Source organism: Bos taurus, chromosome 5 (assembly GCF_002263795.3).
Source record: "Bos taurus isolate L1 Dominette 01449 registration number 42190680 breed Hereford chromosome 5, ARS-UCD2.0, whole genome shotgun sequence".
NCBI lineage: Eukaryota > Metazoa > Chordata > Mammalia > Artiodactyla > Bovidae > Bos > Bos taurus.
The window spans coordinates 23,924,690-23,942,553 of NC_037332.1; the positions used below are offsets into that span (position 1 = coordinate 23,924,690).

General features: G+C 44.8%; 1 protein-coding gene across 7 annotated transcripts in view; it reads left to right on the top strand.

Moving 5' to 3' along the window:
• PLXNC1 (plexin C1) overlaps window positions 1-17,864 on the top strand; it is a 156,245-nt gene that overhangs the window by 9,209 nt on the left and 129,172 nt on the right. For all 7 annotated transcript variants that reach the window (XR_009494399.1, XR_009494398.1, XM_059886412.1 and 4 more), the window contains exon 2: window positions 13,562-13,702. Coding sequence is in view for 5 of the 7 variants with exons in the window: in XM_059886412.1 (XP_059742395.1) it covers window positions 13,562-13,702 (141 nt within the window). In the remaining 2 variants the exon portion in view is untranslated. The remainder of the gene's footprint in view (window positions 1-13,561; window positions 13,703-17,864) is intronic.

A 17,864-nucleotide genomic window follows, 5' to 3' on the forward strand; every position in this document is an offset into this window, starting at 1 on the left:
GGATTCTCCAGGCAAGAATACTGGAGTGGATTGCATTTCCTTCTCCAGGGGATCTTCCTGACCCAGGGACCAAACCCAGGTCTCTTGCATTGCAAGCAGATTCTTTACCATCGGAACCACTAGGGAGGCCTCCTAGCGGCATGGTAGTGGTTAAGATTTTTTATCAGTTATGCTCATAGTTTTTGTTAGCGTTTTCATCAAGATGGAAAATTAATACTAATTTATATACTGTCAGAAAACCAAAGAGAATTGTGATTTGTTTTATAGTTTCTATAGTTGATGGGTTTGACTGTCTGATCAATAGTTACACTTAGTGTCTCCTCAGAGGAGTCACAAAGGGGATTTGACCCCAGTAATCCCCACTCCACTACTCTGGCCAGTGCGTTTCTGCAGAAGTCAGCAAACATTTTCTGTAAAGATTGTCAATATCGTAGGCTTTGCAGGCCAGGTGCAGTCTCTGCTGCAATTGCTCGACTGCCAGTGAAGTGTGACAGCAACCATAGACAATGCATAAATGAACACTCATGGTGATGTTCCAATAAAACTTTATGGACACGGAAATTTGAATTTCATGTATAATTTTCACTTGTCATAAAATATTATTCTTTAGATTGTTTCAGCCATTAAAAAATGTAAAAACTATTCTTGGCTTGGGAGGGGGCGCATTGCAAAAAGCAGGCAGCTTGCTAGATTTGGTCCACAGCTGGTAGTTTACCCACCCCTGCTGTCATGGAAAGGGTGAGAGTGGAACAAACCTTCGCGTTGCCCTAAGACAGCTATGAAATTTAGTAAAAAGGTGATGTGGCAACCCCACGAAGGAGCGTCAAACTCAGCGTGGGAGGAACCTGGGAGGCTTTAGAGAGGTGATACTGGAGCTGTGTCTTGAAGCCAAGCAGAAGAGGCAGAAAGGGAGTTCCAGAGAGAAGGCACAGCTTGTGCACAAGCGGGAAGTTGAATAAGCCTGTGAACCGCAGGTAGCTCACCCTGGCTGTGGAGTGTCCAGAAATGAGCATGCAGGGCCAGATGGCGAAGGGTTTAATGAGACTGGCCAAGATGACTGGATTTTATCCTGATGGTCAGTTGTTTTCAGGCTTTAAAAACCAGGTTTCTAAATCTTAAACCAGAAGCTCAGTGTGAGAAAAAGGCTAACAAATCATCTTTGACCTGCTGTTCTGGGTGAGGCCATTGCCAAGCGCTGAGACTCAGGGTGAAGTGGGGGTGTGGGGGAGACTCCCGGAATCCTGCAACTCAGCCTCCCCCAGCCCTTGCTGGTCCCTGCAGCATCTCAAAGGAACTTCTAGGACTCTGCTGAGCAGGGTGGAAAAGCTGTGGCTGTTGGAGGACTAAAGCAGGGCTCTAAGTAGATGTGATCTGATTGTGTTTTAGTGCAATCATTCAGAAGAATGAATGAGGTGAGACGAGAGGCAAAACTGCTGATTAGAAGGACAGTCACTAGTTCAATCAAATACTTCTTGAGTCCGTACTCTATGTGAAGCACTGTGTGAAATATTTCTATCAGTGATGAATAGAGTAGACAATAAATAGGCAGAAAATAAAGAGCTTCTTTTTGCAGTAAAACGATAGCCCTTCTAAAGCATTCACTTTGCACCAAGTGTTGTTCTAAGTAAGCACTTTACCAATATTAACTCATTTAACCCTCACCCCAGCCTTGTGAGATGGGTAGTGTGATTTCCATTTTACAGATGAGGAAACTGAGGCCCAGGCTGAGACTGGGGCTACATGAAGGAAAAAGCTGAGGATGTAATAGAGCCATGTTATTTGAGCTGTTGGGGAAAGTTCTCTTTAAGGAAGTTAAGTCAACCCCAGGAAGATGAGAAAGGATAGTTGTAGGCGTCTCCCATGGGGAGTGGGGAGCAGTGCAAGGCTTCAAAAGGGGAAATGACTTGGTCATTTTGAAGAACAAAAGGCTAGTGTGGTTGGTTTAGGGAGGTGGAGGGGGGAGAGTGTTGGGGAAGAAAGCAGTAGCCGACCCCGTAGGCCTGGCAGGCTGTGGGAAGGAGGTTATATATTTTTTTTTTTTCCTCAAAGCTTAGAAGAGCCTTTGAAGGGAAGTGAAATGACTGGATTTGAATTCCTAAATAATGGCTGCCCTGTGAGTCATGGATGAGAGATTGGCCCCAAAAGAGGCAAGAGGATCCTTTATCAGTCCAGGCGAGAAATGATGTCACCTTGGTCTAGAGTGGTGGCCACAATGAAAGCGCAGGGAGACAGATGGATCACGTGGGTTGCAGTAATCCAGGTGAGCCTGGTGGAGACCTGAACTGAGGTGGCAGTGTAGGCGAAGACAAGGGATCAACTGAAATAGCTTTTTAAGATATTGAATTGAGAGGTACTGGTGACCAGTTAGTTTAATTGTCATAGATTTTAGATATCTTTGAGACCTCCTTGCCAGAGAGGACAACTAAACATTCAGTTGGCCATGAAGTGAGGCCCACTCTGTCAGCCTCTAATGGAGAGCCTGCCGTGTGCCAGGCTCTGTGTTGGGCTCAATGTGGCGATGGTGCCAATGGGGAGTAGCCAGGGGTGTCTCATCTGTGCTTCCTAGGCATCGAGAATGCCACCTAATGCACAGTGGGCCCTCAATAAATATTTGAACTGAAAAGAAGGTTCCATCTGATGTAGAAGATGTGATTACAGCTTATAGAGGTAAGAGCTTCCAAGAGAAGCCCAGGACCCTGGAGCTGTGTTTATAGGAAGAATAAAAGCCAGGTAGCCAAGAGGGAAGGGCATTTCTCTGTGACTCCCTCACCAGTGAGGCCCGATTCCTGGTCTTTCCCTCCAGCCTGGTCTTGGAAGCGTCCATTTGAGAAGCATGTCCTCTAACCCATCAACTGTTCCTAATTACTCTGCACTGACATCCTCCTGAGGCCCCTTTTCCATCAGTGATCAATTTCAGAAATTGGATTCCAAGTGCTGGTCCTTGCTTGTCTGAGGCTTCCGCAGGCCTGGGACACCCAGAGCAGCTGGTAGCTGTAGGTAACACCCAGCCTCAGTCTCCTGGGCTTAGCAACATCTCTGTGCCCCTCCATACAGAGGTCCTCACCCCGTGGAGTCCTTGTGCTGTGGACCTCTGGGGAAGCCTCATGGTTTTAAACACATGAAAAAAGAGAGAGCTGCAAAACGAACCAATTATATTGATCTACAGATATATCCAAATGTTTTTTTTTCCAATTTGAGATAGAGTAATATATCTTAACACATTAAATAGCGGGACCTAACAGCAGTAACTACCATCATTTCCAAGCAGAGATAAGCACAAATGATATTTTGAGATACCTGCAACAACTATAAAATGATGTGAAAATATCTGATTTCTTTTGATGACAAAGTCACAGGTTCAGTTAATATGACTGTGGCCTGCATTAATAATTAAAGGAAATACTAAATTTTTGTCAGAGTTCACAATACAGGATTTTTTCTTTCTCATCCAGTTTCATGAATTCCCTGAATTCTTTGCAGGAACTGGATGTGAGTGGAGCCCGTAGTCCAGACACTCGTTCTATTACTATGTGTATCAGAAAACCAATGGCAAAATGTTGCATTTTGTTTTAGAATTCATTTGATTGGCTTATTTTGACGGTAGGGGGTTTAATCCCATCTGTATTTTACAGGTCAAGCACCTGGCCAAGAGCCAAAAGCTTCATAAATGGACTGGATGGAGCAGGTGGGTGGGTGGAGAAGCCTCAGAAAGGTTAAATGACTGCTTAGAGACAGCTCATAAGTAATAGAGCTTGAACTTAAACCCAAGTGTGTTTTTTTTTTTTTTTTTACCCTGAATCTCCTGTTCTTTCTACTTATCCATACTGCTACTATGTTATTTCTAAAGTTAGCCCAATGTTCATGAATTATGCTGTTCTAATCATGGGGAAAGAACAGTGCTGTTATTCTTTGCTTTGGTGAGAGGATACCAAAATACTTAAATGTATTTTGTTTAGCTCTTAGAGCCTCATTTTCAGTACACCAAGTCTGTAGACTGTCTATAGACAGAGATGGCAAAAGACCCAGAAACTCTCTTCCAAGCATTAATGAACTATGGATATGAATGTATCGGATGGGCCAAAAAGTTCATTCAGGTTTTTCCTGTTACAAGAAAACTTGACGAACTTTTTGACCAACCCAATACATGGAAGCAGGTGATGTGGGGTAGTTTGGTGTTTCCCCAGGCAGAACCAAGGCCCAGTGCTTGCAGGGAACAAATTTTGCCTCAATAGGAGAACTTTGTAATGATTAGACCTATTTAGCAATGTGCCAGGGTTGTCTGGCTAGATATTGACTGAAAGCATTCAAACATTGGTCCATGTACTTATTTATTCATTCAATAAATGTTTATTGACAGCTTGCTACATGCTAGATGCTGAGGTATATGCTGCATTCAGAGTGTACAGTAAGATAAGCTATTGTAGAGCTTAGAGTCTACTGGGACACAGACATTGAATTTAAAAATTTAATTATTTTCAACAAAACAAATGGAATGTTAAAATTCAAAATAGCAACTGGCATAGGGATAGGAAGATCTATAGTCATGTGACCATAAAGAGGTGACATTGAATTTGAAATCTGAAAGTTGTTTTTCAAAAAAACCAGCCTGCAAGAAATGAAGAGAGGGGAACTAGAAGAAATAGCATGTGCAAAGGCCCTGAGGCAGAAAGATGGGGACATGTTAAAGTGTCTAAAGGAAGGACACTGGGGGAACTGAAGCAGAGTGAAGGAAAAGAGTGATATGACAAGGGTTGAGTTTTAAGAAGTAACAGGTGGGCCCTGGGGAGGCATTTGGATTTAATTATAAATGTGATGGTAAGCCACTGAAGAATTTTAGGCAACGAAGTAATAGCCTATTTTATATTTTAGAAGATCACTCTGACTACTGGATAGAAAATAAATTATAGGTTGAAAGAGAGAGACCAGGAGGCTCTTGCAGTAGATGAGGAGGGAGATGATGGGTAGGGACCATGGAGATGGAGAAAAAGTGAAAGTGAAGTCGCTCAGTCGTGTCCGACTCTTTGCGACCCTGTGGACTGTAGAGTACCAGGCTCCTCCGTCCATGGGATTCTCCAGGCAAGAATACTGGAGTGGGTTGCAATTTAAGATAGACTTAAGACTGGGAGATTCAGCTGAGATTTTCATGTATTGGGTGTGGAGAGTGATGAAGGGGACCTGAGGGTGGATGGTGGTGCCATTCACCATGATGGAGAGGAGGAGGAGGAGGAAGGTTGGAAGGAAGAAGTGTCCGAATAACCATTTTGCAGCAACTCCGAAACCTTATGACAGATTCCATTGGTTCTCAAAGAAGATGATGCCACTTATTTAGGGGGTATTTAGCAATTTGGGAGAGGGAGCTTTTGCAGTAGTCAAAATGAGGAGTGAGGGCAGTACTGGTATAACATGAAAGAAAGAAAGTGAAAGTGAAGTCTCTCAGTCGTGTCCGACTCTTTGCAACCCCATGGACACCAGGCTCCTCCGTCCATGGGATTTTCTAGGCAAAAGTACTGGAGTGGGTTGCCATAACATGGGCAGGTGTCAAAAATCCCACATCATGGAGGCCAGCCCCCATAGTGAAGAAATAGCCTATTTAGAATGCCTGTAGCTTCCTTATGGAAAACGTTGTTGGATTGTCTCTCTTCCAACTCTAAGAATCTCGGAAAATGCATTTGTTTGCACTGTCAGCCATTCAGAAACTTTCATGAATTGTTTGAGTCAGGTTGTCTTTTCATAGATAATTGACTGAAAGTAGTCACATGGAAACGAGATTTAGATGGGGGATGGTGCACAAAACAAGAATAAAGAAGGATAAACCTGGGGTAGTGAAACTTTGGCCGTAGGTAGGGCTGGAGCCTGGAGAAGGCAATGGCACCCCACTCCAGTACTCTTGCCTGGAAAATCCCATGGATGGAGGAGCCTGGTAGGCTGCAGTCCATGGGGTCGCTAAGAGTCGGACACGACTGAGCGACTTCACTTTCACTTTTCACTTTCATGCATTGGAGAAGGAAATGGCAACCCACTCCAGTGTTCTTGCCTAGAGAATCTCAGGGACAGGGGAGCCTGGTGGGCTGCTGTCTATGGGGTCGCACAGAGTCGGACGCAACTGAAGCGACTTAGCAGCAGCAGCAGCAGGGCTGGAGCCTGGTGGCTCAGATGGTAAAGAACCTGCCTGCAATGCAGGAAACCTGGGTTAAATCCCTAGGTCAGGAAGATCCTTAGGAGAAGGGAATGGCAACCCAAACCTGTATTCTTGCCTGGAGAGGAGCCTGGTGGGCTACAGTCCATGTGGTCGCAAAGAGTTGAATACAACTGAGTGACTAACACTACGAGGGCTGCAGGGCTGGAGGACTCTGGGCCCTTAGAGAGAGTGAAGCAGGTGGATATGAAATATCCAAGTGTGTCCCTAAACGTCCCTTCTGTATTCCTCCTGCGCACTTTGAACTTTTCCTTTGGATCCTTTGAGTTCAAAAGTAAATTCTTCTTTCAGATGACCAGTCAGTCACTCAGTCATGTCCAACTCTTTGCCACCCCATGGACTGCAGCACACCAGGATTCCCTGTCCATCATCAACTCCCGGAGCTTGCTCAAACTCACATCCATTCAGTCGGTGATGCTATCCACCCATCTCATCCACTGTCATCCCCTTCTCTTGCCGTCGATCTTTCCTAGCATCAGGGTCTTTTCCAATGAGTCCGTTCTTCACATTAGGTGGTCAGAGTATTGGAACTTCTTCATCAGTCCTTCCAATGAATATTCAGGACTGATCTCCTTTAGGATGGACTGGTTGGATCTCCTTGCAGTCCAAGGGACTCTCAAGAGTCTTCTCCAACACCACAGTTCAAAAGCATCACTTCTTTGGTGCTCAGCTTTCTTTATGGTCTAACTCTCACATCCATACATGACTACTGGAAAAACCATAGTTTTGACTAGATGGACCTTTGTTGGCAAAGTAATGTCTATGCTTTTTAATATGCTGTTTAGGTTTGTCATAGCTTTTCTTCCAAGGATCAAACGTCTTTTAATTTCATGGCTGCAGTCACCATCTGAAGTGATTTTGGAGCCCAGAAAAATAAAGTCTCTCACTGTTTCCATTGCTTCCCCATCTATTTGTCATGAAGTGGTGGGACCAGATGTCATGATCTTAGTTTCTGAATGTTGAGTTTTAAGCCAGCTTTTTCACTCTCCTCTTTCACTTTCATCAAGAGGTTCTTAAGTTCCTCTTCTCTTTCTGCCATGAGGGTGGTGTCATCTGCCTATCTGAGGTTACTGATATTTCTCCCTGCAATCTTGATTCCAGCTTGTGCTTCATCCAGCCCAGCATTTCTCATGATGTACTCTGCGTATAAGTTAAATAAGCAGGGTGACAATATACAGCCTTGACGGACTCCTTTCCCAATTTGGAACCAGTCTGTGGTTCCATGTCTGGTTCTGTTGTTTCTTGACCTGCATACAGATTTCTCAGGAGGCAGGTCACGTGGTCTGGTATTCCCATCTCTTGAAGAATTTTCCATAGTTTGTTGTGATCCACACAGTCAGAGGCTTTGACGTAGTCAATAAAGCAGAAGTAGATGTTTTTTTCTGGAACTCTCTTGCTTTTTTGATGATCCAGCAGATGTTGGCAATTTGATCTCTGGTTCTTCTGCCTTTTCTAAATTTAGCTTCAATATCTGGAATTTCTCGGTTCACATACTGTTGAAGCCTCACGTGGAGAATTTTGAATATTAATTTGCTAATGTGTGAGATGAGTGCAATTGTGCAGTAGTTTGAGCATTCTTTGGCATTGCCTTTTTTGGGATTGGAATGAAAACTAACCTTTTCCAGCCCTGTGGCCACTGCTGAGTTTTCCAAATTTGCTGGCATATTGAGTGCAGCATTTTAACAGCATCATCTTTTAGGATTTGAAATAGCTCAGCTGGAATTCTGTCACCTCCACTAGCTCTCTAAAGAGCCTCTTGATGAAGGTGAAAGAAGAGAGTGAAAAAGCTGGCTTAAAACTCACTATCTAACATAGGTAAATAGTTGTTCTTTCCATTCTTTAATTTGATGAACTTAGTTTTCCAGTTGTTTTCACACGATTTAATTTGGGCTTCACAACAATGCTAATAGGCAGGACATGTATATTATTGTGTCCATTTGACAGATTCAGTTGTTGCGGTTTAGGGGCTTGCCCAAATCAAGCAGCAGGTCAGAGATGGAGCGGGGGCCAGATCTTGGGCTCCTGCTGAGGTTTCCTAACTGCAAGTGGGCCCCTGGGTAAATAATGATGAAGAAACTGCTTCAGGTGAGTGTATGCCAATGAGGAGCAAAGTACAATATTTACTGCCAGAGAGGCATTAGGCTTCCCAGGTGTGGCTCAGCAGTGAAGAATCTGCCTGCCAATGCAGGAGACGCAGGAGACATGTGTTCGATCCCTGGGTCAGGAACATTCTTGGAGGAGGGAATGGCAACCCACTCCAGTATTCTTGCTTGGAGAATCCCATGGACAGAGGAGGCTGGTGGGCTACAGTCCATAGGATCGCAAAAGAGTCAGACACGACTGAGCATCTGAGGAGAAGAAGTTCCTAGACATCCAGTTGTTTCTTTGCCCTGGCCCCATAGGGAAAAACCAAAATAAGAGAATCTTTTCAGCACTGTGGGGATTAAAGACTTGACTTTTTCTGTTTCCCCAACAGTTGAGAGACCACGTTTGAGTGCATTTCCTCCAGCTGTTCCCATAATAACTGCAGCAGGGCTGTGAGCATCCCGCGTGATTCTCACTGAGTCAGATCATCTTCCACGTGGTAGGGGCGGGGCCCCGCGGTACTCAAGTCCAGAGTGTGCCGTTCACATCCTAGAAGACAGGCTCGTGTCCCCTGGAGTTGGGCAGTGCACACTGGAGGATGTTTATGGTCCTTGAAAGATTATACGAAGGAGCTACAAGGTCAAGCCGTTTCCCTCATGATATGCCCAGTATTTCCTGAATATGCTCACACATACATTCCTTCCCAGTAGCCTTTGTCCCACTTTGGTGTGTCAAGCCCAGGCACTCTCTTTTTCATCCCAAACATCATTTGAGACAAACCGAAAAAGGTTTCCCTCTGAGAGCAGGCTCAAGTGTAGGCGGGATGTGTGGTTAGACATGGCACGAAGGAGACGCAGAATGACAACTCTGAGGGAACCAAGAAAGCCCAAAGGGGAGACAAGGTTTAGAGCCAAATCAAGATTGGATTTTGTCATGAAAAGCAGAACTGGCAAAAGCATCATTACAAGGCATTAACCTTGTTACACACAGAAGAACAAGCAGAGGCTGGGATTCAGAAATAAATTACACATAATAAACTAGACAGAATAGGCCGCAACATTAGCGATTATGCCCTAAGGGGGAGAGAAGGGCAAGATAGAAAATAGACAAAAAAAAAAAAAAAAAAAACACAGAAGTGAAAATTATCTCTGGACACGGGGGAGGGCCACAGCATTATTTCACCCCTTTTTCTACTTGACTCCCCAGGTATTAATTCCACTTTTGTGAGCAGGTTTCTCTGGAGTCTGTCTTTTGTTTTCATTTGCTGAAATGAGCAAAAGAAAGCCATTCAGAGGGTTCTTTTTCCCATTCACAGGGACCTGTCCATTTCTGTGTGTTTCCAACACAAAAGAATCCATTTCCATTCAGCACGAGCAGCCCTTCAAGTTTACATGAAGTCCAAGCCCTCTTTTTCCTATTTTCTTCCAGACTCGCTGTTGTAATTGGCTGCACAGTCCTGACTATGGCCAGGGTTCTCCAGGGTGAGAGGATAACACTCGAGCAGTTCTGAGCCCTCGTGGCTGAGAAACACCTAGAGTCTAGTGCTGTGTCCGACAGTCATGGCTCTCATTTCTTACAGGGACTTCCTTTGGGTTATAAGTAACAGAAGACCCAATCAAATAGCAGCTTAAACCATGACATCTATTGTTAGGAAAAAGCTTAAAGGTTGGAAGTGTGCTCAGTGGTGTCCTTAAGAATCGAGTCTCTCTTACTCTTCCCCTGCACCAATCTGCTGGTTTTCATCTCCCATCTTGAATTCATGGAAGCAAAACGGCTGCCACCTCTCTGCATGGATAGCCTCACATCAAAGTCCAAAGGGAGGAAGTGTGGAAAGAGGAGCAAAGGGCTTTCCTCAAGAGCCTTCTCTTAGCAAGGAGGAAGCTCATTCCCGGAAGTGCCCCTGGTGGATTTCTGGCATCTCACTGGTCCAGGCTGGACCGCATGGCCACCTCTAGCTCTAAGGGGTAGGAATGTGAGTAACCAGGCAACGGAGAATGAGATAACCATGAAGCTTGGGCCAATCATAGCTTTCCCAGGCTTGGGTTTATTGTGACCCGAACAAAACTAGGGCTTTATGGCAAAGAAGGAGATGGGCTTAACTGCCACGGGCATGGCAGAAACTGTTTTGTGTTTTAAATAAAATAATGATAGCAGACATGGGTCATAAGTTATCAAATGCCAGATTTTACTCAGTTTCCTGATACTTGCATCCTAACTCATTCAGTCCTGTGAAAAGTCCATGGCACAAATGCCTCTTAATCATCACTTCTGTTGTATAGAGGAGGAAATTGAATCACAGAGAGGCTACATAATGTGTACAAAATTACTTAGAAAGTGACAGAGCCATGATTGAAAGCCTGAAAGTCTGTCTCACCACCCTGCGGGAATCCTTATTCGTTGGAGTATTTTAAAATACTCCACGAAAACACAGTAAATGCATGTTTCTGCTTCTCTGGTGGCTTGGTCAGTGAAGAATCTGCCTGCCAATGCAGGAGACATGGGTTCAGCCCTGGGTCAGGAAGATCCCCTGGAGATGGAAATGGCTACCCACTCCAGTTCTTGCCTGGGGATCCCATGGGCAGGAACCTGGTAGGCTCCAGTCCATAGGGTCGCACAGAGTCAGACATGACTTAGCAACTAATTGCCACCAATAATAATAGCAGCTAGCATGTATTAACGTGTTATTGTTATTACAGTCATTATTCTCTCTCCTTCATAACTACCCTACCAATCAGGCACCATTGGTCTTATTCACAGCTGAGAAAACCAGTTCCCAGCAGTGTTCCATAAATTGCCCAGATCATCCAGTGGATGAGAACCAAACTTGAATTGTAAACCTAACCTCTCTGATCCCTAGTCCCAGGTGGTTTGTTGTATGCCACCAGCTCTCAAGTTCTGGGAACATTGATTTAATGGCCATGCTAGTTACCTGTGCTGTTGATCCAGGACTTAATTTAGAAAAATGCAATTATTGAGAAACAGTCAGAAGTCAGGGAAAGATGTTAGAGAAGATGAAACAGTAATTTAGAAGCAATTTTCTCCCTGTTCCTTTCCAGCTTTTGAGCCACTTCTGGGTTTTTGGAGTCAATCTTTCACAAACAGAGTATTTCATCCTACCTCAGCAAAGGCTAACTGTGATATCATGATTCTTGGCTAATCTGAATCACTGCAGTTATTAAGCACCTATTGTATACCAGATATGGGTTTCCCTCGCAGCTCAGGTGGTAAAGAATCTGCCTGCAATGCAGACCTGGGTTCAATCCCTGGGTCACGAAGATTCCTTGAAAAGGAAATGGCAACCCACTCCAGGCAACCAGTGTTCTTGCCTGGAGAATCCCAGGGACAGAGGAGCCTGGCAGACTACAGTCCATGTGGTGGTAAGAGTTGAACATGGCTTCCATTGTCTCATTTGGCCCTTGTGGATGGATAATCAACAATCCACAGTCTGTATCATTTGAGGAGGGAGAATGGATCCTCCAGCCAAAAAGATCAGTGTTAGAACATTCCAGATGCTCAGACAAAGATGACATCCAGTTCTCTGAGTGAAGCACTTCTGAGACGCTCAAATATTTAACAAAAATAAGAAGTGTGGTCAGCTGATCTTAAGTTTGAACAATTCTGGTTTTATTTTAAAGCAAGATGTGTGGTGTGGTTTTACTTTTTTTTAATCTAAAGGTCACCGATTTTTCTTTTTCTACTCATAGTCACGAGGGATCCTTATCTAAACAGTGATCTATTGTTCTGATTTTAGACTCATAGAGATTTTTTTTTCCCCTCAACTTCATTTTCACAGGACAGTTCCTCATCTTCCCTGACGGTATTAGAAGTAATTTTTAACAGGAAAAAAAAACATCTCTAATGAGCTTTCTAAAAATCTTCTTCAACTGAGTTCACTATGGAATATTTTATGCAAATAAGTCACTTTCTCTTAGGTTATGACATCTCTTTCTTGAAAAGAGATCACGGCATTGGAGAAACCCTTGCCAGCTTATCTTTTCCTCCCAGCGCAACTTCAACAAAGAAATATAGACAGTACTTTAAAGGCTTCAGAAATCAATTTGGTCCATGAATCCGTTTAGTTTAGATGTTAATGAAACTTGGTGGGTTTAAAAATAATGAATGTTTAATAAGACATAAATTGAAATACATAAACACTGTCGGCAATAATATAATGAAGTTAATAAGTCTCAGCCTCCCCCTGCCCCTCTCCCCCCGCCCCAAATCGGGTGGTTTTTGGAGTTACCCTGATGCTTACAGAAGTCTGTGGGCTTTCCCATTGGCTCAGATGTAAATGTGCCTTTGCAAACCTGAGTGCAGCTGGGAACTGAGCTCCGGCAGATAATGCATGCTATCACACTGTGTTCAGCATACAGAGGGCAACGGCTCTTTCTAGCTCCATATCTTCCAGAGATTTGTATAACAAACTCCGTTTCCTATCGTTGAAGGCAGGAAGCAGCGTGAAGCACTTCATGCCTTTAAACAAGAAAGAAAAAGACATTTGGGGCGATGCACTCTCTGCTCTGGCTTAAAGAGGGGCTTTATTTAATGATCAGGAGTGAGCCTGTGATCAAATGTGCTCAGAACCTCAGACCATTTAAATGCCTTCAGGTTCAGAGTTAGGTTTTTCGTTTCTTCTTCAGGAACATCAGCACCAAGGTCCAGTCCTTGTGCTTGGCTCCTCCTCAGCTCCATGGCTCTCTCTTACCCACCATCCATGACTCTATCTTTCCCTCTTTACCCTCTGAATGACTTACCCATCTCTGGGCTAACACACTGCTGCCTTCTTAGGAATCCAGATTCCTTCCGCTCTGCCATCACATCAAATAGGATGGTCCATCTCACACCTTAGGAAATGGCTTGTTTAACCTCGCAGAAGCTGAATCCTCTCCAAAATAAATTGTCACATGTTCCTGCAAATAGCCAAGTATAAGACTGTCTCCTTCCCAATTCAGTGGTGGGCTCTTTCTTGGCAATAAAGTGGACCTCGGTTTCATATATCTGCTGGGGGAGTGTTAAATGGATGGCTAGCTCACTGCTGGCAATCAATAGATGTTAATACGCAGTAAACAAATGGCTTTCCACAGGCTGGGCAAGCACAGTGATTCTGCAGATAAAGGGGATAAAAGGTTGCTCCTGGGGATCTTGCCTAAACAAATGTATTGGGGGCTCCAGTAGGATCCTTCCCAGGTGGGCATGAGTGACATTTTATCATCATGAGAATTATCATTGTTAAAAATTATCTTTTTGTTTTTTAATTTGTACGTTTGTGTGCATGTTCAGAAAAACGAGGATGAACCTGAAAAAGTCGAACCGATCGCATCATCTACCTTGATCCATTCCGACCTGACATCCGTTTATGGCACCGTGGTAATGAACAGGACTGTTTTATTCTTGGGGACTGGAGATGGCCAGTTACTTAAGGTTGGTTCTCTGTGCCTTCTTCAATGTCGATTTTAATATTGATCCATTTTGTGCTTTTGGCTTCTTTTTTGTTTGTTTTTTATTGCTTCTGGTTTATGCACAAGACCATACCGACTGCTTTATGTACTGCTCAGAGAACACCCCCAACCCCTGAAATGGCCTGAAAGAACTTTCCGGAAATCTATTCATAATAACCTCCCTACCCATGTGTGAGAGTGACAGCCCCCTTGCTTCCTGGGAACTTGTCAAGGCAGTTCCTTTCCTTACTCCTAAGCTGCCTGGGTGAAGCATATGGGGGTCTGGCCCTACTCCATCCTTGGTTCACCTTCCTAAGACTTTTAACCTTTCAATTCTGTCTCCTTTATGATGGAAATGTACAAAGCACCTGATTTCTCATAGCTTCAAAGAGAATAAAAAAACAAAAAACAGATGTTCCCTCTCCCCAGCCCACCTGCCACCCACATAGGGGGTTTGTTTTCTGCCCTTTGTACCCACACCCACCACAGAGAGGTTAGAGATCTGAAACCCTTTGAGACTCCCCTTGACTTTTATCTCTGAGGACTTTTTTTCCACTTGGTGGGTATACCACTGCTCAAGTTGAGATTTTTATTCACTGGGGCAGAGGGGCAGTGGGAAGGAAGAGAAAAATTCAGATACTACGTGACTCTGAAATTATATAGTGGTTATCTTATCAATTTCTTTAGTAAGCGTTTACTGAGCTCCTCCTGTGACCACCAACGTTCATGGTTCGAAAGGGCACTGTCTCTTTCACCCTAGTCTGATTCTCCTTTGTCTCTCTGTAGCCAGTTAATTTACTCCAATTCAAAATTGAAAACTAACAGATTTGTTTTCTCAAAGGATTTCCCACTGACAACTAGCTGTGTGACTTGAGGTCAATCACCTAGTCTCCCTGAGCGTCCATTTCCTCATCTGTAAAGTGAGATTGTACTGGATGCCCCAGGAAACCGCTTTTTCTTCTGGTGGTTGCTGATTCTGTCTTCTGTGCAGTGATGCCCCACTGTAGCCAAGCCTGCCTGCTGGCTGGCTTCCTCCAGATGCGCCCGAGTACTGCTCCCACACCTCTGCTTACACTGTACCTCCTCCCTGGATTACTCTTGTTTTTTTTCCCTCTGCTTTACTGAATCCTGTGAGTCTATGCTTTGGCTCAGCTCAAACTCCACCTCCTCTCTGAGCCCTCCTAAGACTGGAGTGTTCACGTTTCTCCCCCATCTCCCGAAATACCCGTTGTCTGTATCGTCCTTTTGGCTTGTCACAGATGTCTTGCTTGGATGCCTGACCTTTCCTCGTGTGTTTGTCTTGCCTTCCCGACTTGATTTTAAGCTTCCTTAGAAAGGAGGCCGGGAATTCCCACAGCCCAATACAGGGCTGAGTGCCTGGTAGATATTTGATTTAATCTGTTTTCTTTGGAGGAAACCCAGTAACATATGGGAGGGGGTTTGTTTGTATACACATTCTTTTAAAGTATACATTGATCATCTTTCCTGTTGTGTTAGCTGTATTTCCTGGCGAAAGGTAAATACCCACCCGTCCTCGCGCACAAGTTGCTCAGCACCGTCTCGGTGTTGTCAGGCCGTGTCCGGAGCTACTGTGACCTGGTCAGGCTGCTTAGACCCCTTCGCCTGGCAGAAGACAAACCGCCAGCCCTTACTGGGTCTCCTCACCAATTCTGTCCTCAGATGTGGGATATTTTTGACGAGTGCTTTGACAAGAACACCATTTCCCCAAAGCTGAGCCAACCAAACTGTTAGATGGTAAATCGGAGGTGAAGGAACACTCAGTTATAAATAGTTTCCCATGGGACGGCCTGGTTTTGCCTGTCCTGTTTGTTCACCCCCGCAGTTCGTGTGTACCTGGCTGGCGGGTACTGATGTGGTACTTGAGGGGTGGAACTGAGCTGCAGCCTCAAGCTGCTGAGGAAGAGGTGGCTGACCCAAGTCTCACTTTCTTTGGCATCTGTCCAGGCTTCACCTTCAAAAGTCGCATCTGTAGCCTTGCTTGTAGGGTTCCAATAACAGGGGCAGGTCCATTTTCCGTTTCCTTGTTTTAGTGCTCGTCACTCTACCCGTTCTAACTAACTTAGTCCTCTCCACCACTCAGTGAGGTAGATTGGGGTCCCTACCCTCTGGGCTGAGGACCGGTGCCTCTGGTCAGGTCAGTGGTGGCATTAGATTAGAAATAAAGTGCACAATAAAGGTAATTGTGCTGGAATCATCCCCGAAACCATCCCCCCAGCCACCCCAGGTCTGTGGAAAAATTGTCTCCCATGGAACCAGTCCTTGGCATTGCAGTCCACGGGGTCACAGAGAGTCAGACACGACTTAGCTACTGAACATCGACATGGGGTCACAAAGAGTCTGACACGACTTAGCTACTGAACAAGGACATGTGGCAGAGCGGGGATTTGAACCAGGAGCCACTTCAGAGACTGACTGGTATCCTTCAGGTTGCTCTGACTCGGTAGCTGCTGCCCCAGGTATGGGCAGCCACTCCATGAAGGGCCTCTGGGGAGAGTGGGAAGGCGGCTGACAGGAGGTCATGATGACGGGGATGGGGGCGGGGCGATGAATCGGGGTTCTTAGAAGCTCAGGGAAGAATCCCAGCTTGAGAAGAAGCAGACCATCTGACTGAGGGACTACCTCACTGGCAGGAGAGCTTCTGAGGAATTAAACTCTACCCGCAGCTCCCCCTTAGGAGGATTCTGCCCTCGGGAGGAGGCTGTGAGCTCACCTGCCCACCCCCTCCCGGGCTCCCTAGGACAGCCCGGTCACTCCAACTCCCCCAGGAGTCCTGGGCACAGAGGGCTCGGTGCAGCCCCTTAAACCACCCAGAGTCCTGAGGAACCAGCGCTGGGCAGGTGCTTTGGGAGAACCTCCAAATCCTTCATTCAAAAACTTCAAGCTTGTCCCTTGCCAGACTTGTCACTGCAACTGTTGGAAAAGACGAACATTGATAGACACAAGCTTGGCTTCTTAAGCCACAGAGCGGAGCTACTAATGAGCAGAGAAAAACAAAACCCAACCCAAGGCAGCCTGAGGGGGGGAGGAGAAGAAAGGGCTTGGATCACCCACAGCCTGACTCATCAGTTTCCTCGGAGATCAAGAGTCGACAGCGTTTTGACAGACGCCAGGCGCCGTAGTATATGCCTGGTTGGATGAGAGGCAGGCACTAGCATTTGGGAGCCCATTGCTGTTTTTGACCAACACACACGCATGTACGCACACACGCACACACACACATCTACCCCACCCCCACTCCCATTTCCTAAATCTCTGAAAACTTCATGGAGTTTTAATATAGTTTGGTGCCGTTAAAATGTCATGTTATTTAAATTTGTTTTATTGTAAGAGTAATACATGCTTATGGAGAAACTTTCTAAGTATTGGGGTATGAGGGGAAAGCAAAGAAAAAACGCCCCTGGTTTTCTTACACGGAAGCAGCCGCTGTCAGCATTTCACCTTTTTTTTTTTTTTTATAACATAGTTGAGGTCAGACTCTATCCTATTTTGCATCCTTTTTTCTTCAGTTAATGAGGAAAGAAATGCTTGTATTAAAATGTTACGGCACACTTGTAAACAGTATTTTTAAATATCATGTTCTAATACGTGGAAACGTTTTGAGTTTAAGCTAAGATAGTGAATCATTTTTAACATGTCTTGAAAGGCATGCACTCTTTCAAGTCATCTAGTACTATCTCCGAAGGGAACATTTTATTGATGATAAAGTGGAAAAATTAAAGACCTCAAAATATGCTAATACTTTTGCTACCCTCTTCCTCCTGCTTTTATTCCAAAATTCCTTTATAAGATGTTAGAAAAACTGAACTAATTTGGAACTGAACATGTCCTTGTGATTGTCTACTCTGCCCCTTCCTTACCGACTTGCCATCCTCATGGTTGTGAGACAAGTTATGTCCACTTTTCTCTCTGGTTATTTCCTCATTTCACTTCCTTTCTGAGTATGACTGCATGTTATAATTTTTCAGTTGTCAGCGTCTCTACTGAGATCAGCTGAGAAAGTAGGGCCATGCTGAACTCAGTATTTGGGAATTCATACCCCATGTGTTACATGGCCAGGATGCTGCAATGAGTGCTCATTCTTACAAACATGGGCTGGCTCTTTCTCCAGACTGTGGTACACACTC